This window comes from Hyperoodon ampullatus (genome assembly GCF_949752795.1).
Source record: "Hyperoodon ampullatus genome assembly, chromosome: 16".
In the NCBI taxonomy this organism is placed as follows: domain Eukaryota; kingdom Metazoa; phylum Chordata; class Mammalia; order Artiodactyla; family Ziphiidae; genus Hyperoodon; species Hyperoodon ampullatus.
The window spans coordinates 73,432,171-73,456,238 of record NC_136929.1 but is presented as its reverse complement, the minus strand read 5'-3'; the positions used below and the strand labels follow the sequence as shown (position 1 = coordinate 73,456,238).

The 24,068-nt window shown below is 40.3% G+C and overlaps 1 protein-coding gene across 1 annotated transcript in view; it reads right to left on the bottom strand.

Annotated features, from left to right (window-relative positions):
* LNX2 (ligand of numb-protein X 2) overlaps positions 1–24,068 on the bottom strand; it is a gene marked incomplete at both ends in the record, with an annotated part of 44,278 nt that overhangs the window by 7,655 nt on the left and 12,555 nt on the right. The window contains 5 exons of the mRNA XM_079721843.1: positions 6,591–6,822; positions 11,511–11,688; positions 15,028–15,165; positions 18,396–18,764; positions 23,450–23,649. Of these exons, the coding sequence (XP_079577969.1) occupies positions 6,591–6,822; positions 11,511–11,688; positions 15,028–15,165; positions 18,396–18,764; positions 23,450–23,649 (1,117 nt within the window). The remainder of the gene's footprint in view (positions 1–6,590; positions 6,823–11,510; positions 11,689–15,027; positions 15,166–18,395; positions 18,765–23,449; positions 23,650–24,068) is intronic.

The following is a 24,068-nucleotide window of genomic DNA, read 5'->3' as shown; positions in this document are numbered from 1 at the left end:
CTGCAGTAGTTATTTCCACTATTTTATCTTCCAGGTCACTTATCCGTTCTTCTGCCTCAGTTATTCTGCTATTGATCCCTTCTAGAGTATTTTTTTTTTTTTTTTGGCGGTACGCGGGCCTCTCACTGTTGTGGCCTTTCCCCTCGTGGAGCACAGGCTCTGGATGCGCAGGCTCAGCGGCCATGGTTCATGGGCCTAGCCGCTCTGCGGCATGTGGGATCTTCCCGGACCGGGGCATGAACCCATGTCCCCTGCTTCGGCAGGCGGACACTCAACCACTGTGCCACTAGGGAAGCCCCCTTCTAGAGTATTTTTAATTTCATTTATTGTGTTGTTCATCATTGCTTGTTTTATCTTTAGTTCTTCCAGGTCCTTGTTAAATATTTCTTGCATTTTCTCTATTCTATTTCCAGGATTTTGGATCATCTTCACTATCATTATTCTGAATTCTTTTTCAGGTAGACTGCCTATTTCCTCTTTTGTTAGGTCTGGTGGGTTTTTATCTTGCTCCTTCATCTGCTGTGTGTTTCTCTGTCTTCTCATTTTCCTTATCTTACTGTGTTTGGGGTCTCCTTTTTGCAGGCTGAAGGTTCGTAGTTCCCATTGTTTTTGGTGTCTGTCCCCAGTGGCTAATGTTGGTTCAGTGGGTTGTGTAGGCTTCCTGGTGGAGGGGACTATTGCCTGTGTTCTGGTGGATGAGGCTGGATCTCGTCTTTCTGGTGGGCAGGTCCACGTCTGGTGGTGTGTTTTGGGGTGTCTGTGGACTTATGATTTTAGGCAGCCTCTCTGCTAATGGGTGGGGTTGTGTTCCTCTCTTGCTAGTTGTTTGGCATAGGGTGTCCAGCACTGTAGCTTGCTGGTTGTTGAGTGAAGCTGGGTCTCGGTGTTGAGATGGAGATCCCTGGGAGATTTTCGCCATTTGATATTACGTGGAGCTGGGAGGTCTCTTGTGGACCAGTGTCCTGAAGTTGGCTCTCCCACCTCAGAGGCACAGCACTGACTCCTGGCTGCAGCACCAAGAGCCTTTCATCCACTCGGTGTCCACTGTGACACCATAGAGGAGCTCACGCTCTGGTGAAAACAATGAAGTGACGTTCGTGAAGGATCCTCTATTCCTTTATAACACTAGTTGGAGTTTCTGGTTGCAGCACCTCTTCACTTCCTCTTGGTTTATTCCCTCATTTTGATAGAGCACCCCCTCCAGTAGCTTCCTCGCTGGACCCCAGCAGGGCTGCCGGAGCTAAAATTAGAAACGAGCCTGATGTGTGCTCTTGTGCACTCTTCGCAGCGGGGCCAGGGCTGCGTCCCGAGTGAGCCACCTCCCTTCTGATCTTAATTATTTCCTCCTCCTGCTGATTTTAGGTTTTGTTTGTCCTCCTTCTTATTCTTTTATTAGGTTGTTTATTTGAGATGAAGGCCTGTATTGCTGTGAACTTCTGAGAACTGCTTTTGCTGCATCCTGTAGATATTGTATCGTTGTGTTTTCACTGTAATTTATCTCAAGGTATTTTTTAATTTCCTCTTTGATTTCCTTGTTGACCCACTGGTTTTTTAGTAGCATATTGTTTAGTCTCCATGTAACCATTTTTTCCCCCCTCATTTCTTTTCCTGTGGTTAATTCCTACTTGCATGCCATTGTGGTCAGAAAAGATGCTTCAGATAATTTCTATACTCTTAAATTTGATGAGGCTTGTATTTTGCCCTAGTATGTGGTCAGTTCTAGAGAATGTTCCATGTGCACTTGAAAAGAATTGTGTATTCTGGGTTTTTTTGGTGGTAATGTCCTGAATATATAAATGAAGTCTAACTGTTCTGTTCTATCAGTTAGGATCTTTATTGCTTTACTGATTTTCTGTCTAGAAGATCTGTCCATTGATGTGAGTGGGGTGTTAAAGTCTCCTACTATTATTGTATTCCTGTCCATTTCTCCCTTTATGTTTGTTAGTATTTGTGTATTTGGGTGCTCCTACAATAGGTACATACATATATGTTGATTAGTGTCAAATCCTCTTCTTATAGTGATCCTTTTATCATTATATAGTGTCCTTCTTTATCTTTATGACCTTTGTTTTTTTTTTTCAGACTGCTCTGATACTTTATTAGTATTAATTAGTTCAGTTACAGGATTGCATTCTATGGCTTATTCATGCTGTCAGTTACATCAGATTATGTAATGTATTTAATTTAATTTAATTTTTATTTTTTTGCGGTACGCAGGCCTCACTGTTGTGGCCTCTCCTGTTGCAGAGCACAGGCTCCGGACGCGCAGGCTCCGCATGCACAGGCTCAGTGGCCACGGCTCACGGCTCAGTGGCCACGGCTCACGGCATGTGGGGCCTTCCCGGACCGGGGCACGAACCCGTGTCCCCTGCATCGGCAGGCTGGTTCTCAACCACTGCACCACCAGGGAAGCCCATGACCTTTGTTTTAAAGTCTAGTTTGTCTGAGTATTACAACCCCTGCTTTCTTGTCATTTCCATTTGCATGAAGTATCTTTTTCCATTCCCACACTTTCAATGTATGTGTCCTTTGCCCTAAAGTGGGTCTCTTGTAGGCAGCATATTTGGGCTCTTGTTTTTTTTTGTTTTTTTTTTTTAATCCCATCTGCTACTCTGTGTCTTTTGATTGGAGCATTTAATCATTGACGTTTAAGGTAATTATTGATACGTATTTACTGCCATTTTAAATCTTGTTTTCTCATTGGTTTTATACTTCTTTGTCCCTTTTTCTTTTTTCTTTAGTGGTTTAATGATTTTCTTTTGTATTATACTTATGTTGTCTTCCTTTTGGTTTCTCTGAATCTACTGTATACTTTTGATTTGTGGTTAACCCTGTTTTTCAAGTATGTTACCCCCTTCCTCTATCTATTTGTCTTAGATTGAGCCTATATTATGACTGCCAAACACATTCTAGGAAAAAAAAAGTCTACATTTGCTTACTCTCCTCCCCCACGTTTTATGATTTTGGTGTCCTCTTTTACATCTTCATGTTCATCCTTTTGCTGTTCATTGTGATCATCATCACTGTCACAGGATTTTTGTTTTTTAATCTGTGTACTGGCTTATTTTAGTGATTTACTTTCCACTTGTGACTTTCTCTTTTCTATAGATTCTTCTTTTTTATTTGGAGAAGACCTTTCAATATTTCCTTTAGGCTATAGGTTTAGTGTTGCTGTATTCTTTTGGTTTTTGTTGTCTGAGAAATTCTTTCTCTCTCCTTCTATTCTACGTGATGATCTTGCTGGGTAGAGTAGCCTAGGTTGCAGATTTTTCCCTTTCAGGACTTTGAAATCTCGCTACTCCCTTTTGGCCTGCAACGTTTCTGTAGAGAAATCAGCTGATAGCCTTATGGGGGCTTCCTGTACTATTAACTCTTTTTCTCTTGATGACTTTAGAATCTTCTCTTTAACTTTTGCCATTTTTATGATGTCTTGGTATAGGTCTGTTTGGGTTTATCTTGTTTATCCTGTACCTGGATATCTGTTTCCTTCCTTAGGTTTGGGAAGTTTTCAGCCACAGTTTTTTCAAATACATTTCGGTCCCCTTTTCTGTTTCTTCCCCTTCTGGAATTCCTATTATAAGTAGATTGGCCCACTTTATCCCATATTGCTTTCATTATTTTTCGTTTGGTTTTCTGTCTGCTGTCCTGATTGGGTGATTTCCATTATTCTACCTTCCAGGTCACTTATTCGTTTTTCTGCCTTATTTATTCTGCTGTTCATTGCCTTTATCTAGCTTTCATCTCTGCAAATGAGTTTTCTTATTTTTCTTGGTTCCTCTTTATAGTTTCTAGCTCATTTTTACAGTACTCTGCATTTCTGTCCACAGCCTTTCTTAATTCCTTCAGTCTAACAGACACCCATTTCAACGAGGAGATAATGAAGATCCTGAAGAGGTCTGTTTCGTTGTTTGTTCTTTCTGGGGATCATCTTGGTCATGTAATTGGGAGTTTCCTCTGCTTCTGCATTGTACTTACATTTCTTTTATTTACTTGTATTTCTTATGTTTAGTTATTATATGTCTTACTCTGTGGTCTTGGAGGGCTCTTTATATTTAGGGGCATTGCTGTGTAGCTTGTGTGGGTTTAATATATTTGGTGCGAGGGTTGTTTTTAGTATGGATGCATGTCGCCTCTTTCCTCAGCGTGTGCTGGTCATTATCCCCTTGATAGGGGGTGTGCTGATGCCTGGTCCTGGGATTCTTGGTGGTGGTGGCAGCTCAGGCTCACCCCTGGAGCACATGATGGGAGCGGAGGCAGCTCACGACCACTCCTGCAGTCCAGGAGGGAGGTGGTAGTGGCTTGTGACTGCTCCTGGAGCCCATCAAGGCAGTGTCCTGACCTCTGAGCACACACACAGGGAAAAAGGCTACAATGGAAGGTCTTGCCCCTCCCCTTGTGCATCCCCCAAACAATGGTGCCTGGCCTCTAAGGTGGCCCAGGCTTCCTCCATGTACACCCTCAGGTGCAGTCGCAGTAGATTTCAGCCCCCACCCCCACCCCCTGAGGCTGTTTCTGCACAGCCAACCCCAGTCCTCTCCCTAGGTCTGCTCTCCAAAGGCCAAGTTCCAGCACCCACCTGCACCGGTGGACATGTGTCTCAGGCTGGGGAGTGCAGGGTGATGGAACTGACCACCTGTGCGGTCTTCCCATTGCTCTGGCTGCCATAAAACCAGCTGCTGTGTTCTCCTGAGGTTCTGAAGCTCCCCTTCTGTCCTGGCTGATCTCCCCCACTGGTGAGGGGGCCTCCCAGGGTGCAGGAACCTTTCCTCTTTCACAGCTCCCTCCCAGGGGCATAGGTCCTGTCCTGATTCCTTTCTCACTTTCCTTTTCTCTTTTTTCTTTTGTCCTACCTGGTCCTGTGAAGATTTTCTTGCCCTTTCAGCAGTCTGAGGTCTTCTGCCAGCATTCAGTAGATACTCTGTGAGAATTGTTCCACATGTAGATGTATTTGTGGGGGAAGATGAGCTCACGTCCTACTGCTTCGCCGTCTTAATCATTTACCCATTTTTCCTTCTCAGGATTGCTTTGGCTAGTTGGGGTCTTTTGTGTTTCCATATAAATTTAAAAATTTTTTTTTTTTAGTTCTGTGAAAAATGCCATTGGTAATTTGATAGGGATTGCATCGACTCTGTAGATTGCCTTGTACTATCCTGTGCATTTCTCATCTAAAATCTTTGTGATTCTTCCTGGCACATCAGAAAATGCCCTGAACAAAGGAAGAGGTACTGACCCCAAAACTAGCCTGGAATAACAAATAAAGAAAGCTACAAGAAGCATGGGGGTTTCTCCAGGATGCGGTTGGTCTCAGCCTGTGCAGCAGCAGAGTTGGGCACTTGGGCAGAACTGCTCAGCAGGAGGGTACAACTTCACACATAAAGTTTTGGGCCGAGTGTTTAATAAGATCAGTTAGGTTCCTTCTGACAGCTGACAGCTCACAACTTAGATGGCATGTCTGCAGGAGTTGAATAGGAACCATTTAAATCTATGTTGACTTTTTAATGGGGAAAAAAATCAGTTTTGGTGAAGCAGTTAATCATCTCTGTCATGAAAAATCTCTCTCCACAAGGGCCCTAGAGTTCCCTGAAACAGTTATTCTATTACAGTTTTATGCCCTCTTACTTTTTTTCCCCTCTTCTTTTAACTGAGAGGACGTGTCAGCAAGTTAAATTAATAAATGAAATCCAATAATATCCTTGCTTTTTGTGTTATTTATATGAAAATACTTTATAAACCATATAGCACTGTATAAATGCTAATTATTATAAATTTATTTCACATGAAGCTAGATGGCTCAGAAACGGGCATATTCTTATTGCTTATTTTAAAGAATCAGTCATTTTCATACCAGTTTAAAAGTCAAAATGTTTCATCATATTTCAGTTTCAGGATTCTTCTATACAGTAAGAATCTAAACTGAGTTGGAAACAAATGAAGATGGTAATTTACATCCTCTCTACCTCAATACCAAATTACACAACTACCACCTGCAGGTTCCAAAATGTCTCACGACCAGACACCGACCAACTACAGAGTGTCCTGTCTGGTGAGCCGGTCATGAGCTGTGACCTCCTCCTAAAGGGGGTCAAGAGCAGTAATGCTTGAACACCAAGGGTCTGGCCTAAAAACTCTTATGTCCAATAAAAACTCTTTTACACTCCTTTGTAGGAAGAGTAGGGCTTTCAGAAATACTTCTGGGATAGGGAAAGGCCCCACACTTTGACTTGTTTTTTTCTGGTGAAAAATGCACAGAAGTCTAAGCATGTATCAGAGTGAATGTTGGTAAAGGACAGCTGTTCTAAGCAAGAGACTGACCACCCAACCTCATAGCTGGCCCACTGGGCAGCCTTTTGTAGGAATGAACAGAATAGCTTTATTTATTTTTATAAACAGAGGTAAGTCTTTTCAGCTTCGTTCTTATTATCAAATTTACCTTTTTAAATATAACCTAAGAAAAAATTAACCTGATTTGATGTTGCTACTTTTATCTAACTAAAGCCTTTTTTCCTCCTCAATGAGTGAATTTGCTGTGCTATACCCTGATGAAGGTTGCAATTGTGATTTTCTGTAAAACAACAGAAAAGCTGCAGTACCTGGGCAGCCCAAGCCACATGACCCATGACGGGGACCAGCTGGCATCATACTCATTCTCGCTGACAGTGCTGGGCTGCTCATCTGGGCTGTGGGTGTCCTCCTCCACAACCTGCACCTCCAGTGCTTTCAGGGCCACCGTGGGCGATGTGGCGCTGGCCTTCAGCATAGCCACAGCCTCACTGTGACTTAAACTGGTCAAATCGATGCCATTGATATTCAACAAGATGTCACCTGTTCAAATAAGGGAGCAAGAAAAATGAGCCACCAAGTGATTACTTCCCGGTAAATCCTGTTACCTGTAAACTAATTAACAAAGGTTAGTTCCCAAAACTCAGATGACATAAGGGAAAAGACCATTCTTCTCTATAATTCTTAGAATACTGAGGAAAAATCCAATTCATGGACAACACTCCAAAACAATTCAAAAATTTTAAATAATAATATATAGGAAAAGGTTTGGCTCGAGGCTCTGGAATTCAGTTAGGGTCCACATCATCAGCCCTGGTATAGCTGTGGATGAGCCCTGGGCACCTTCATTTCTCTTCTTACCCTTCCTTCCAATTAGAAAGTGATTTGATCTTTTGCTCTTAGAAGGGAATTTTTAATATATTCTACTTTATATTGATACGGTTTTATACATCTAGACAGCCCTACATAGTTCACTCAGTGCAATCATCTCAGTATGTAGAGAAGATACCCTTGGGCCTACACAAAGAAATGAAACTTGTGATTTGAACATGTCCTGCTTGAAGAAGAAAAATAGTCTTTGTTGCTCTGCCAAGTAATATAATAAAAAAGAACAATGGGGCTCATATAAAAGGTTAGGAAGGAAAGGATTAGTTTTATAGGAAGCACAAACGTTTGTACTAAGAAAGCCTGCAGAAAATCCTGCTCCCCCAATTCATCATTTTTCAGATTATTAAAGCAAAACATTCTTTGTAGAAAACTTCAAAACCGTAAAATAACAAGAAGGAAATAAAATTACCTCAAATTCTACGATAGAACAAATAACTTTTTAAAAGCCTTCTAAAGATATAATTCATATACCATTCAATTAAAGTCTGTAATTTTATGGTTTTATAGTCAGAGTTGTATTGTACAACCATCGTGTCATTTTTAGAAAAATTTTATCACCACCCCCAGAACCCTGTACCCATTAGTAATCAGTTCCCTTCCCTGAGTCCCTAAGCAACTACTAATCTACTTTCCATCTCTATAGATTTGCCTTTTTTGGATATTTCATATAAATGGAATCATGTGGTCTTTTGTGACTGGCTTCTTTTACTTAGCATGTTTCCAAGATACATTTATATTGTACAATGTGTCAATACTTCATTCCTTTTTATGGCCAAATAATATTCCATTGTATGGATAAATCACAGTCTCTTCATCCATTCACCAGTAAATGGACATTTGGGATGTTTTTACTTTTTGGCTATTATGGAAAATACTGCTATAAACCTCACGTACAAGTTTTTGTGTGAACATGTTTTCATTTCTCTAGGAATGGAATTGCTGGGTCATATGACAACTTTAACTTTTTGAAGAACTGCTGAACTGTTTTACAAAACAGTTGTACCATTTTACATTCTCTCTGGTAAATATATGAGAGTTTCGATTTCTTTACATCCTTGCCAAATGTTATTGTCTTTTTTTTCCCCTATATTCATCCTAGCAATGAATTTGCATTTCCCAATAACTAATGTCACTGAGTATCTTTTCAAGTGATTATTGGCCATTTGTGTATTTTCTTGGGAGAAATGTCTTCAGATCAGTTGCCCATTTTTAAATTGGGTTATTTGTCTTTTATTATTGAGTTATAAGGGTTCTGTAATCCCAAACTCCTAATTTATCCCTCCCCACCACGTTTCCCCTTCAGTAACTCTAAGTTTGTTTTCAAAGTCTGTGAGTCTGTTTCTGTTGTGTAAATAAGTTGATTTGTATTTTTTTTTTTAGATTCCATATGTAAGTTGATATCATATATTTGCCTTTCTCTGACTTACTTCACTTAGTATGATAATCTCTAGGTCCATCCATGTTGCTGCAACTGACATTATTTTGTCTTTTTTTTTAATGGCTGAGTAATACTTCATTGTAATATGTACCACATCTTCTTTATCTATTCATCTGTTGATGGACACTTAGGTTGCTTCCATGTCTTGGCTATTGTAAATAGTGCTGATGTGAATGTCGGGGTGCACGTATCTTTTCGAATCATGATGTTCTCCAAATACATGACCAGGAATGGGATTGCAGGATCATATGGTAGCTCCATTTTTAGTTTTTAAAGGAATCTCCATACTGTTCTCCATAGTAGTTGTACCAATTTACATTCCCACCAACATTGTAGGGAGGGTTCCGTTATCTCCACACCCTCTCCAGCATTTATTATTTGTAGACTTTTTGATGATAGGCATTCTGACTGGTGTGAGGTGATACCTCATTGTAGTTTTGATTACATTTCTCTAGTAATTAATGATGTTGAGCATCTTTTCACATACCTTTTGGCCATCTGTAGATTAATAGACCATAAGTGTGTTTATTTATTTCTGGGCTATCCTGTTCCATTGATCTATATTTCTGTTTTTGTGCCAGTACCACACTGTTTTGATTACTGTAGCATTGTAGTTATAGTTTGAGGTCAGGGAGCCTGTTTCCTCTGGCTCCATTTTTCTTTCTCAAGATTGCTTTAGCTATTCGGGGCATTTTGTGTTTTCATACAAATTTTAGAATTTACTGTTCTGTGAAAAATGCCATTGGTAATCTGATAGGAATTGCACTGAATCTGTTGACTGCCTTGGGTAGTACAGTCATTTTGACAGTATTGATTCTTCTGATCCAAGAACATGGTGTATCTTTCCATCTGTCTCATCCTTGATTTCTTTCATCAGTGTCTTACAGTTTTCAGAGTACAGGTCTTTTGCCTCCTTAGGTAGGTTTATTCTTGGGTATTTTTATTCTTTTTGATGCAGTGGTAATTGGGATTGTTTCCTTAATTCCTCTTTTTGATCTTTCATTGTTAGTGTATAGAAATGCAACAGATTTCTGTGTATTAATTTTGTATGCTGCTACTTTATCGAATTCATTGGTGAGCTGTAGTAGTTTTCTGGTAGCACGTTTAGGATTTTCTGTATATACTGTCATGTCATCTGCAAACAATGACAGTTTCACTTCTTTTCCAATTTGGATTCCTTTTATTTCCTTTTCTCCTCTTGATTGCTGTGGCTAGGACTTTCAAAACTATGTTGAATAAAAGTGGCGAGAGTGGACATGCTTGTCTTGTTCGTGATCTTAGAGGAAGTGCTTTCAGCTTTTCACCATTGAGTATGATGTTAGCTGTGGGTTTGTCATATATGGCCTTTATGATGTTGAGGTAGGTTCCCTCCGTGCCCACTTTCTGGAGAGTTTTTATCATAAATGGATGTTGAAGTCTGTCAAAAGCATTTTCTGCATCTATTGAGATGATCATATGATTTTTATCCTTCAATTTGTTAATGTGGTGTATCACACTGATTTGTGGATACTGAAAAATCCTTCCACCCCTGGGATAAATCCCACTTGATCATGGTGTATGATCCTTTTAATGTACTGTTGGATTCAGTTTGTTAGTATTTTGTTGAGGATGTTTGAGTCTATGTTCATCAGTGATATTGGCCTGTAATTTTCCTTTTTTGTGGTACCTTTGTCTGATTTTGGTATCAGGGTGATGCTGGCTTCATAGAATGAGTTTGGAAGTGCTCCTCCTCCTGCAATTTTTTGTAATAGTTTTGGAAGGATAGGTGTTAACTCTTCTCTAAATGTTTGATAGAATGCTCCTATGAAGCCATCTGGTCCTGGAGTTTTGTTTATTGGGAATTTTTTAATGACAGATACAATTTCAGTACTTGTAATTGGTCTGTTCATATTTTTTATATCTTCCTGGTTCAGTCTTGGGAGATTGCACCTTTCCTAAGAATATGTCCATTTCTTCTAGGTTGTCCCTTATTGCCATAGAGTTGCTTGTAGTAGTCTCTACAGTCCTTTATATTTCTGTTGTGTTGGTTGTAGCTTCTCCTTTTTTCATTTCTAATTTTATTGATTTAGACCCTCTCCCTTTTTTTCTTGAGTCTGGCTAAAGGTTTATCAATTTTGTTCATCTTTGCAAAGAACCAGCTTTTAGTTTCATTGATTGTTTCTATTGTTTTTATGTCTTTATTGCTTGTGTTTTTGGTGTCATATCTACGATAACCACTGATTAATCTGTTGCATAATCCAAGGCCATGAGGGTTGACACTTGATTTTCTTCTAAAAGTTTTAGCTCTTACATTTAGGTCTTGGATCAGTTAATTTTTGTGTATGGTGTGAGGCAGGGCTCCAACTTCATTTTTGGAGAAATAGCTTTCAAGACTCACTTTTCCATATGAATCGAGTGTATGGAGAATGCTACTGTTACCACTACCACCCCTACCCACACAAATTATATAGTATCAATCAATGGGGGCTGTGAAATTGTGAATGAATTAATCCCTAAAAACCACTCCTTTTTATGAAGTTTGTCTCTGCTCCACCTCTTCTGTGATCCTCCTCCCACCCAGACACCTTTTTAATAGGCAACAAGTGTATTTCAGTGAGATGATCCTTCAAAGTATCTGGTCTACCATAATGCTGGAAGCATGAATCTCTTAGAGGGTCTTTTCCAACATAAAATAATCCAACAGTCAGAGTAACTGTTAGAAAGATTATTAAGCTTCAGCAATTTCCCTTTATGTTAGGCATTTTTCTAACCTTATAGAGAGGCTTTATGCTTCCATTACGTACAGGATATTTTAAAGGATTTTAAAAAGCCATGTTTAATAGAAAACTTTGTAGACATTCTTTATTTTTAAAAATGTGAGTTGACTTTGGGAGGTGTGGTGAAACTGTACAAGATCCTAGCTTACCTCTCTTGATTCTGCCATCACGTGCAAGGCAGCCATGAGGTGGCACGCTGGTCACAAAGATGGGCAGTTCCCCACTTTTACTTCCTCGGCCCCCAGCTACTGTCATTCCAAGGGACTCGTGTGGTTCCTTCTTTACAGTAATGTTTTTTTCTTGGCATGTAACACACTGTGCAAGATCCTGAACATGAGAGGAAAAATTTATTGGATGATGAATAATATATATAGTTGAAGTAATGACAGCTAAAGTAAAAATATAACATGGCAATTATAAAGTCATTAAAAAAAATCACTATAGAACTGAAATCAGTACACAGTTCTTCAGAGGCACATGAGCCCTGTGGATCACAATGGCAAACTTTGGACTACTAGTAGTATTTTCACAGGACTATATATGGAACTGAAAAACTCAGGACTGTTGACATAGGGGAAATCAAAGTAAAATAAGCATATGATTTGTATAATTACCTTCAGCTCCCAGATATGATCAGTTCTAAAAAAGTAAATAATGCATTTGAATTTTAAGATTCTGAAGAGAAGCCAATTAATTTTACTTCCATTTTTCTCCTATATTCTTTGAGAGAAAAGTTGACATAGTATAAAAGTGTGGATTTTACTAACTGCCAGAAAAAAGCTACAGAGCTATCTTCTGATTCTGACTAAGAAGGGTTATCAGAGCACTCAATCACGAAGCAGGTGCAAATCTACCTTCAAAATTTGTGAAAAGCTAAAAGGATATGAAATAATTGAATTTTTGAAGTTAATAACAGGGAAATAAATCCCCAACAACTATATTCTCAGGGAAAAGCTATTTTTACTGACATTTGTTACTGTTACCTATTACTGAGATACTCCTGGAAGAAAAGGAGAATCTAAAATACCACTCTTCTTTTGAATTAGAATTCAACAAAATCAAGGTGTACATATGCAATAGGAATATTAAAATAACATTTATTGAAGGCTTAACTATGTGCAAAAAGGTCACAGCTTTACCTGTGTCATTTCATTAATCTTTACAGTGGTCCTGAAAAGTAAGTACTATTATTGGCCCCATTTTATGGATGAGGAAACAACTTAGAGAGGTCATGTAACTTGCCCCAAATCATACAACTGTAAGTTCCTGCATAGGGATTTGAGCAGATACAAATATATAAACATATGCTTTGCATATGTGCACATATGTATACATATTGTTTATATGTACCCGCACCACATGATTACTGTCCTGTTAAGCGTAACAGTGGAAGCTAATGTCTCAAAAGGTTTCCAACATTTATCAACTCTGAGAAAATGTAGATAATAACATTATTAACAATATCAACAATAGAAATATGACTTACATTTACGGAATTATAACATTCCTTTAGTGACATTATTTGAAAGTGTTGACAAATCTGTGAATCAGGCCCTGGAACTGCAGGCCCATCTCCCTTTCTCTGGTCCTGGAATCCATGTACTCTTGAAATTTTATTAAGGGAACTACCTGCAATAACAGCCTAGTGTTCCTAGAAAATGTTATGACCTAATAGAAAACCTGGAAATGTCTTAAGGCAGTCTCCTATTTAAAGGTATGAAATCTGTCTTAGTATCCTTCAAAATTGGGCAAAACCCACTTTATTATGAAGACAACTCATGTAAACTCAGTCTTGAGTATATTTATAAGCAATTTTGGCTTGCAGGTATTTAATCAATTAAAGGTGGTTGTTTTATTCCTCTAGATGGCTCAGATATATATACATTTTTTTTCCTCAGGAACCAAACCGAACTTCAAAGATTATACTCAGAATATTTCAAGGAAAGTTCTAAATCATACAAATGTTTATCTAAGCAGCTACTTAAGAGGCCTAAGTAGCAGGCTAATGTATACTGTAATTTTTAATGATGATTATAATCATCTGAACACATTTTCTGGTGAATCTGTGTTTATTTTCCCTAGGAGACCCTTGTTTTTCTAAATCAGGATTTTATATAACAAATGCAGTATATTAGTAGCAAATAGCTAACACTTAAAAGTACATTTCACATGGCTGTTCTAACCACTAAGAGTTGCAGAGTACACAGAATAAATTCAGCATTACTATTTAAAACATTGTCGCAGAAAATTAAAGACAATAAGAGCAGCAGAGTTGAGAGAAAAATATGTGCCCCAAACAAATAAGCAGAGTTCTCTATATGAATGTTGGAATGACTAAGTACAGTTTTAAAAATTGTCTTAAAAATCATGTCAGACACTCGTATCTCAAATTATTGTAAAACTCAATGACATAAAAGGTTCAATAATCAATTTTTGCCTTATATTGTAATTTTAGGAATATATATGTAATGCATAAAGTAAGGACAAGCCATATGAAACTATTCAAAACTCCAAAACAATAACTCCTTTTTCATAGTCATCATCATGAAGGCAATATTATAGGTTTCCTTCATACATTTCAGTTCAGAAATGAGAACAAGTCTGTGGTTACAATTTCTTAAAAGTATTAACTAAACCAAAGACCAGAGACAAGTCTGTACTTGAGCTCAGAAAACCAGATAAACCTGATGGGCCAAAAGTACTTGTGCCTTTAAGGGATGCTTTCTTAGGGTACCTGTGACATTCCAAAGGTAAGTGTTCTCTCAAATACTGTACTTACTTACATTAAGAAGTCATTTTAGCACACACAGAACTTCCTGTGGTTTTAAGCAGGCCAACAGATGTTTTTGTTCAGTAATTTATAATTTTACTTAAAGAGAATGACTACATCATTTTAGAAATCCCAGCCTGGGATGTCCATGGTGGTCCAGTGGTTAAGACTCTGTGCTTCCACTGCAGGGGGCACGGGTTTGATCCCACATGCTCAGCCGAAAAAAAAGGAAAAAAAACCCCAGCCTACCAGAAAGTGAGTTCAAATGAAGGAAACAATATCAAGAATGAACTACCGCTCTTTTTAAATTTCTGCAACTAAAGTGAGACAGTATCAAGATTCTCAGCACAGGTAAATGACTTTGGTATATATTATAAAACTGGTAAAATACTGAAGAAGCAGGGAAAAACCTCAACATACAGGAATTTAAAAATATTTAGGGTAGTCTTCCTATACATGTAGCTGTCGAAGTTTATGAGTTATGTGTTTAATATGCACATATCGAATTCTGTTGTAGGCAAGCTATCCAGCTGCTAAGTACAGCCTGTCAATCATTGTCTTCACTATGCTTTTTCAATTACATAACCGTCACATTTAAACGAGTAAGCCAAGATAAACCCCACTTTAAGCAGAACTAAACAAACTGAAGATTTTTCTGGACAGTCAAACATTTCTCATCAATCACCTGGCAGAGGGTCCTTCCCCACCAAGAAACTCTACTGGTTGAGGGACTGAGACAATGCAGTCACTCTCCAAGGCAGCAAAACACATTGCGCATCGCAAACACCTACGTGCACCTTCTCCAACAGAGTTAACAGCCCTCGTAACTCTTACCAGCTTGTAACGATCATCCTTTGAGGGTGGATGAATTAAGAACCACAAACAAGGCACCTTACCTTATGTGAGCTGGGTCTGTTGTAAGGCAGCGGCTGTGCGTGGTGCTGGCTGCTCTGAGTTCCTGCTTCTCGGACAGCGTTTCCAGGCTGGGGTTTCCCTGGTCTAGCAACTGTTAAATTCACCGTCTCTCCACTAGCCTGGAGAAAACACACAGACACAACTGCCAGTCATTAACGATGCTTCTCATTTCACAGAGCACAGGCGCTCCTCACCGAGCCAGTGCCTTGCCTGGGGGAGACTGCAGGCACCCGGTGGTCGGAGAAGGGAGCTCTTCTCGTGAGCTCGTGTTTTAAGACGTCTGCAGCTGAGACGCATGTGCACGGCTCTTGGACAGACTCTCCCCAAGCCCGCCTCCACAACGACCCAGGCACAGCAATCGGCCCGTGGTCTTCTCTCCCCGTGATTCCCTGAAGGGTAACTTTCTTCTCATACTTCTCTGCCCCTTCAAGGTTGGCCTTGGCGTTGTGGGGAGAGAGCAAAGGGAAGAATATAAGAGGAAGAACTGATTTGAAACCTGATTAAAATCCACTGTGACTTTACAAATAAATTCCATGGTGGCTATTTTGGAAGTAATAATCAGTGAAACTATGCACAGCTTTGTTTCTGTTTGCTATAAGTTTGAGTCAAAAATAGGACATCAGCTTAAATAATCATGAAAGAATGATTCTAGAGATCCTGTATAAGATTGTATTTATATAAACATATAGTGTGTGTATTGCACACACACCTGTGTTACGTTAATTATCTTAGAGGTTTGTGACTATCGTTTTAAATTTAGAGGCCCATTATCTACATCCACTTTAAATGTAGATGTACATCTACTTTTAAAAGTTATTTTATCTTTGCTTTTAAAGTACAGGCCTGATTTATTTGAAGGTGACTCTTGGTCATGACCACAATTCCCAATTGCATTATTACTCCTATGGGAAATTATGATGGCCTGCTTTCAAGGAATTGTGATAGAAAGTGGGGACCTCCCACTTGATCTTGATCTTGATACTTGATCTAAGGGGTAGATACAAAAGGAGACTCCTGATGTTGAAAATTCTGACACTTCACATCATTTGATTGCACGGTGTGAAGTGGTGAGACGCTCCATCTGTGACTTTACTTCAATGTACATGTACAGAATTAGTTTCATTACTGCTTACTACCTCATAACCACCAAAAACTCTAATTAGTATTTCAACTTTTACTGGAAAACCCCTGCTTATGCAAAACCTATTATTAATAGAAACAAATCCTTGATCTTCCTAGATTTTTTGAAAGACAAAATTCTGTGCATGTGATGGAAGTGGGCATTTAGGACTTAAATGATGGACCAACATTTGGGTTTAGGCTGACTTTAAACAGAATGCACATCTAATATGTCAGGGTTTCAAACACAGCAAAAAAAAGTTGTTAAATTCAAGATTTTTTTAAAATGCAAGATGTTCAAATAACAATACCCTTAAGTCATAGTTGAGTAGTACACTCTGGTGCTGGGACTATAAATTGGTATGATCTGATCTTTCTGGAGGGAAGTTTAGCAAAATGTCTTAAAATGAAAACAAAACATGAAAGTCTGTCAATAGGGGAACATTGAGTGAACCAGCTAGTAAAGATCAGGATGGGGTTCTACACTTACTTTCATGGTAAGAGTTCACAACATACTGCTGACAAAGAAAAAGCTGCAAACTCAGAATTTACAAGATAAGCACGTGTGTAAGTATTGTGTAAATTTGTATCTGTCTGTGGACATACACACTCAAAAGTTTGTAAGGATGTCCTCCAAACACTTAACATTGATATAGCTTGGGGTGTTTAGACTGAATTTGATTGTAACTTCTTTATGTTCAGTATTTTATCTTCAGTGTGCTCCTTTTTAGACATGCAATATGTGTTATTTTTATAATCCTCAATAAGACCATTTTTTTTCAAAAAGAAGTTGAGCAACTTGAATTTTCTATAGTCTTGGAAAAATCACAGCGCAAAATATGCAACCATTTGCATTATAAAAATCCAAATAAAATATATTATGAAGAATTTTAAATGTGTTTTCTACCTGTGTAACTATATTTTCTACATTTTGGTTAGAAATTTAGTAAGGACCATCTATTTAGGAATTAGTGTACTTTAACACTGCCTGAAATATATACAGGCAATACATTTCTCTCTTCCTTTCCATCTTACTGATCGGACTTCTCACTTCACAAAGTCCACTCGACTTGCCTATTTCTGTTAACAAATCCCCCAAATGGATTAACTTTCTTCTTCTCCCCCCGCCCCCCGCAAGATGAACTTGTTCTCAGCAGTGCAGCAGCCAGCGTGATCCACAGGTAAAGCTCCTGGTGCCCCGGATGCTGCCTCTGATTTGAGGGAATTTCAAGGCATTCAATTTTTTTAAGCCTCAAGTCTATGAAATAAGACCAATACCTGAACCGCCTCTCAATGCAATATGGCTGTGAGCGTGTGTGTGTGTTTCCTTAAGGCTGTATTAAATCAAAAAGTGGGAGAAAAGGGAGTAGGTTAAAGGGGAGTGAGACGTGGGTTTTCTTAGTGTTAAAATCTCATTGTTATTTGATTCTGTGTGTGTGTATATATATATATATATATATATATATATATATATATATATACACCTATCTCGTGACTATCAACCGACCTTAATTCCAAAAGTTCGGTTATATTAACTAATGCTTGGTTTCCACCGGTAGTGTGTGTTGTGCTCGCTTAAACACTCCCCTTTTGCTTCACCCTCCTACAAGGCTGCAGGAGACGGCCAGGTTAAATGCCACAGCACGCTGCAGAGCCTAGAGGTCTTCTTGGATGGTTTTTAATGTATCTGCTTTGATACTCTTACTAAAAACATGTTTTTTCTCTAATCATGATTACCTCCAGAGATACTGTGAGGACAACGTTATGTGTTTGAAATGCTCCGAATTCCTTAAAAAAAAAAAAAAAGGCACTATAGAAATAAGTTGCTCTGAATAAAAAGTGATTTTCCCCCTCATTTTTATGGATCGTGCAGTAAAGGTGAGAGGTGAGTGACGAGACCAGGTGAGCTACACCCTCGGTGACCACAGCTCCTTGGGGGTCTCACCTTCTCCCTTGTGAAGTGTGGACACTGCCATCTGCCACGTGAAACCGTAGGGCCTTTCCTCCAGAAACAGCCCGCCTACAAGTTCATGGGTGTGCAGGCCAGAAGGGAGTCACCCGGGCTGAGGTTAGACTGGTGTGGACTGTGAAGACCTTAGGTAGCTGTGCTTGACTGTCCAAAGAAGTCTCAAGCACCCCCTGGATCCCTGTGTCACCTGCTAGTGAGAAGCAAGGCTGAGCGACGGCAGGAAGGCTGAGGGTCTGGAGTGGGCGCAAGGTGGGGGCTCACCTGGATGATCTGGGCAGCCAGCTCGGGCGTCCCGTGCTTCAGGTCGTGGCCGTTGACGGCCAGCACCCGATCGTTGCCGCTCAGCCTGCCGTCCTGCGCCGCCAGCCCCCCTTCCAGCAGGTCGAGGACGAAGACGCCCGGCTCGTCGGTCCTTCGGACGAGTTTGATGCCGAGCTGTTCGGCAGAGTCCCGTTTGTGAAGAACCACCTGGAAAACCTCTTCCGGGGCCGAGCCGCCCACGGGGCGGCTGTGTGCGCGGCCGCCGCAGCGTCTCTCCCGGAGCACGGTGAGGTGCAGCGTGCTGCAGGGCTGCGACAGCACGGCGCGGGCGTGGTTGTGGGACACGCTGCTGATGTTGTGGTGGTTGACCTGGAAAAGAGGGTGACGGCCCAAGCGTGACAATCTTTTATCTTCCCAGCTTGTAGCAATGTTCATATAAGGGTTCTGAAGGAAACTGACGTTGTGAAAATGATACACAATCATTACTTACAAAGACAAGCACTCCAAAGACATTTTAAAATGTAGAGTTCCTAAAATTAACTTACAGTGACTAGCATTAAGTAGAGAATAGTCATCAAGATCACAGGCTTTAATCATAGTCTTGAATGAGGGTCCTTGGTTCTGCCGTATAACTGGATAACCTCGGGCAAATTAGAGAACTTGTTTCCTCACCTGTAAAACGTGTTTACCATCCACTTCATAGGGTCAGGAAGTGCACAACTAGACAACATCAGATATGGCAAGTGCTCATGAAAGACTAGTTCTAGTGGAACAGAAACTGAAGTTCTACTGGATTACAAATTTACTTTTCCAAAATGAAATACACTTAAGCTAGAGAAAACAAACTGAGTTTTCTTTTAAGGAAAGTGGTGCACTCAAGTATACAGCCTTATATTAGATGAGTGACTTTTACTTTAAAGAAAAACCAATAATCATAATTCCACTCTTAATTCTTTGGCATACAAATGTAACATATATCTTATAAAATAGGCATAATTTAATACAGAACATTTACTTATTAAACTTTATAACCTTGAAATAAGTACAGTGACTGATCCTTGGACCTGTAACATCACTGAGAAAATCTACCCACCTTCAGTTATTTACCTAGTTAGAGGAATCAGCACAGTTCTTAGTATTTATCACAGTGAGAGCTCCTCTGAAGCTGCCTGAGGTGAAAGTGAGGGGGAACCAGCACTCTGAACATCGGTTATGGGACAGGCTCTGGACGAGGTGTGATCACCTAAACTCCTTAAATTTTTTTCACATGAAATCTACGTGAAGCAAGACCTCCCTCCTTTTTGTTAATCTAGGGTTGATAGTTTTGAACACTGTTAACTTGAATTTTGTTGATTTTGGCCTGTTGGCATCTTTAAAAATTCAGTCATCAAATTCAAAGATGTCATACACAAAGTTGCTGTTCTCACAAGTCTGCAACATCTATGCATTTGGTAGCCATCCAAGCCCTCAATAAAAACACTGAATACAGGGTCAAGTAGAGAATTAAGGCAGTTTCTAAAAAAACTAGCCTGACATGAATCCATTAATGAGAAACCATCATTGCTGGCTGCTCAGCTAAGAGCTGCCCATCTCTAGGCTCACAGTTTTCCTTCTTATGTTCAGGTATATCACAAATGACTTTACGAAGTATCTGGCTGAAATCCGCCCATAGACATGTGCAAGCATGCAGCCTCACAGTATCCTTGTGAAGTAGGTGTGGAATATCCCACAGAAGATTTTTTCCTTCATGAATGTGTGGTGGCTGGCAAAAGGGAGAGAAAGCAGAGACCAGATAAAATACTGTCTCCAGGCTTCGTAAAAATAGCACCAGCAATAGAAAACTCTACCACTTGGGCTAAATGTGTTTTGTTCCAATGCAGTCAACACATGGCTGCAATTTTTTTCCTTCAAAACTGAACATGCCTCAATCATTGATGATGGATCAAACTGAAAATACCCATTCTTCATAATGCTTTAAAAGTTGTATTATCTTTAATAGTGACACTGATGTAATTTATATCAATACTTTTTTTCTTCAAACTGCTCAAAAGGCTGCATCACAAAAGGCCTTGAAGGTTATATGGGTCTCCTCTTCCAAGAGGCTATTTAGTAGAATAAGGGGTGTGTGTGTTTGTGTGTTTAATGCGGGAAAACCAAAGCCACACCCTGTCACTGCATACAGTTCGCTAAAATAGAAGCATAGGCGGCTTGGCAGCTCTTTGCTCTATAAATAAACCATCTTGACCCCTCTTGGGGATTTTCAGATCCGCTCACTGTATTATTTATGTATCTTATACAGAGTTGGACCAGGTAGTAAACCAGGTAGTAAAAAAAATTCCAAGCAGCCTTCTTTCCCGGCATTTACTTTTGAATGACCATAAATACTCCACATTTGGGCAAGGGGTGTGGCTTTACTTACTGGCTCCAGCATACAATCAGAGGCCGAGAAAAAGTCAGGGCCCACAGTAGGAGAGATCCCTTTGAATCTATTAACCAGGTTATGTGTTCTTACTTTTCTTACCAATTTGAATCATTAAACTGGACTTATTAAGATGATCATTACTAGAGATATTAATATGTGTGCCTCCGTAAACAATAATAGTGCCTTGGAATTTCTACAATGTAAATTTATAGCTATGAGTTAATTTCCAAAAATGTAGTCAATAATTTCAGATAACTATAATTGTATTTGAGTTGTAAGGATTCAGTTATGTTACTAAACACAATTCTCAAAAATAGAAGAGTAAAAGGCCTGCTGCTGAAATATATTAGCAAATAAAGTCTGAAAAACTATTTAACCTCAATGGTATTCAAAGAAATGCAGATAAAAGCAATATATTTGTTTTTACCTTTAGAATTTAGAAAAAGAATGAGTAATAAACACAAATGTTAATACCCAATGCTAGTACATCACTGGTAGCAAAAAAGAAAACACAAAAATGAATGTACACTTATTAATAGAGAGGCTGGAAGTGGGAGAAAATGGGAGAGAGAAAGAACGCTGTACGAGCTGCAGACAGGGGCAACCGAGCTCTCCTGGTCTGGGCCTCCCGGGTGTCAAAATGTCGGGGTGGCCAGCAGACTCGGACTGTGAGCTGGGAAGTCGGGAACACAGGGAAGGTTTTGCCAGCCTGGTGCAGCCAGAGTACTAGTATCATAAAATGACAGCAAATACAGCATACAGTAAATAGCTATCTTCTACTAGTAAACACAGTGAAGAGCTAGCTACGGTATGATCAGGAAGCTGATTTTATACAAGCAGGACTGGTTACGCTTCCTGTACCCCCTATTTCTTCTTAGTATTTAGTAAGAAACAGAACACTGCTAGAAAGCTCAGTCTGTGTCAGCCTTGCTAAGGGCAACGAAGGAAGGGTTTGGGGCCCGAGTGTGTTAAAGTGGGAATAACACACCGTGAGGGGCAGCATACAAGTGGGAGTGGAAAAATCCCTAGAGGGTCCAAGTTTTGTTTTAATAAAGGAGATGGCTATTCCCGACAGGATGTTATATCCAAGTCCACTCTTTTACTGATTCAGCAAGTATTTCCTGTGCTTATGACATGCACAGCGCTATGAGAAATCTGTATCACAACTGGTACCGTTAGGGTGGCTGCAATCACCATAGAAAGCCAAGCCCATTTAAATAGTTCACTGTGATTATACGTCAAGAGCTGAAGAGTAAAGCAGTGAATGTTGTCAGTAATTCAAGTAAGGAGAGGTCAGAACGGGCGAGAAGGGCTGAGCAAAGCTTTAAGGATGAAGGTGGACAAGCCAGCACGGTGTGACAGCCTGGAACTGGGAGTGAGGTGGCAGCCAGAAGGTTGCCGTGTCTGGCTTTTCCACTGGATTATAAGTTCCACGAGGACTGGGGGAGCACCTTGCTCTTAGTTGTATTCTCAGTGGCTAGTACAGCGCCTAGAACGTTACAGCTGCTATGCGTGAAGCAAAAAGGAAGGGTTAAGATGAAGATGACAGGCTGTGCAAGGGACCACAGAGGACCGTGAATGTTAATCAGTCTGGGTGTGACGCTCTAGTCACATTTTCCCAAGGAAAGCAGAGTTACAGATACATTAGCCTGGCAGTGATTTTGTCGGATTGAAGAGCGGAGAGCTGGGCGGCAGGGGCATCTGGTGGGGTGTGCACAGAGTTAGACACAGCAGTGGGGGCCTGGACTGAAGAGGGAGCAGGGAGAGGGGGAGTGAGGGGTAGGTGTCACACATCGCGGTGAGGACCGAACAACGGAGGAGGGAGGAGCCCTGGGGCTTGGGTTCCTGGAAGATGGTTTCCCTCGTCATGAGTATTTCTTCTCTCTCCTTCTGGGGGTTACTAGTCCTTTTAGCTTCCACTATCATCTACACTTGTATGGCTCGAACACCCAGGCCAGCGGACACAGAACCCCAGTCCCATACACAAGAATCCTCCCCTCAGTCCCACGTGCCCTCTAAGAAAACAACACCTTGTCCCAAGCTAGTTCTGTTGGGGGACTAGCTATTTTTCCTTAAATATCATCTTCTGACAGAGCAGGTGAGGGCAGCACCAAGGGTTAATGAGTGGAGTGACTAGGGAGCCGACGAGACGGGTATGGTTTCTGAATTCCAGCTTAAATCCCATGGTATAAATCGTAACTAACCAGCGCTGCACGGCCTGTCTTTTCCAGATGGTAGTAAATCAGTGTAGTAGAGGAAGGTAAACTAGCCAATGCAGGTGATGGGGGGATGGGAACACTGGACCTGGGATCAGAGGATGTCAGCAGGGGTGGGACGGCTCTGAACCAGCCAGCCCTGCAGACCAAGCGGGGAAGAGCCCAGCCAGCCCCAAGAGCCCAAGCACGGCAAGCACAGCCACATGCGGGACTGGAAATAAAGTAGGGAGAAAAAATACATTCCACGCATATGGGGAAACAGGAGAAATTACAGATAAATTCTGACTTGTTTTGCATATAATAACAGTAGAACTAACCTATATACAACTCAAGTTCCACAGTACCACAATGTTCTGTTTTAAACTTATGAATAAGAACAACAGAGCGCAAGTTAACACAGTAATTAAAACGGATACCTGAAGAATCTGGTCTCCAGCAAGAAGTCTCCCGTCTCTGGCGATTATCCCATCCCGATAGACTTCCTGGATAACAATGTTAATCAGTGGCGTCTCATTGCCACCCACAATGCTAATTCCTAGCTGAATATAAGGATTAGACCGGTGAATTTCAATTGTGGTGATTTCGCCTTCTGGTAAACTAAGTGGCTGCTGTGTGGCTGCCAAGTTAGAAATGAGAGAGAGAAATAGATGGAAAGAGAAACATTTTATATTTGGTTATCATCTTCAGGTAAATAAGTCATCTTACATTAGTAGATGGTAAAGAACTATGCAATACCGCTGGATAAGGAAAGCAGAATGACAAAAAATACCTGTTAAGATTATTTAAACATTTCTTCTCCCAAAGGTGATCAGCGAATGATCACAAAGGGCTACTACGTTTCAGATCACGAGGGGCAGCACAGTGATCTGATGAGGCAATAGTAAGAGAACGTCATCTCGACCTAACTGACGAGGTTTGGTGGGTGGAACATGTGTAAACAATGCAAAGCAGCATAAAGACGACTGTGGTATGTAATATGTAATCACCCCGGGGTGAGAGAGGAGTCACAAAGGCTCTAAGAAGGGGTGGCTCTTG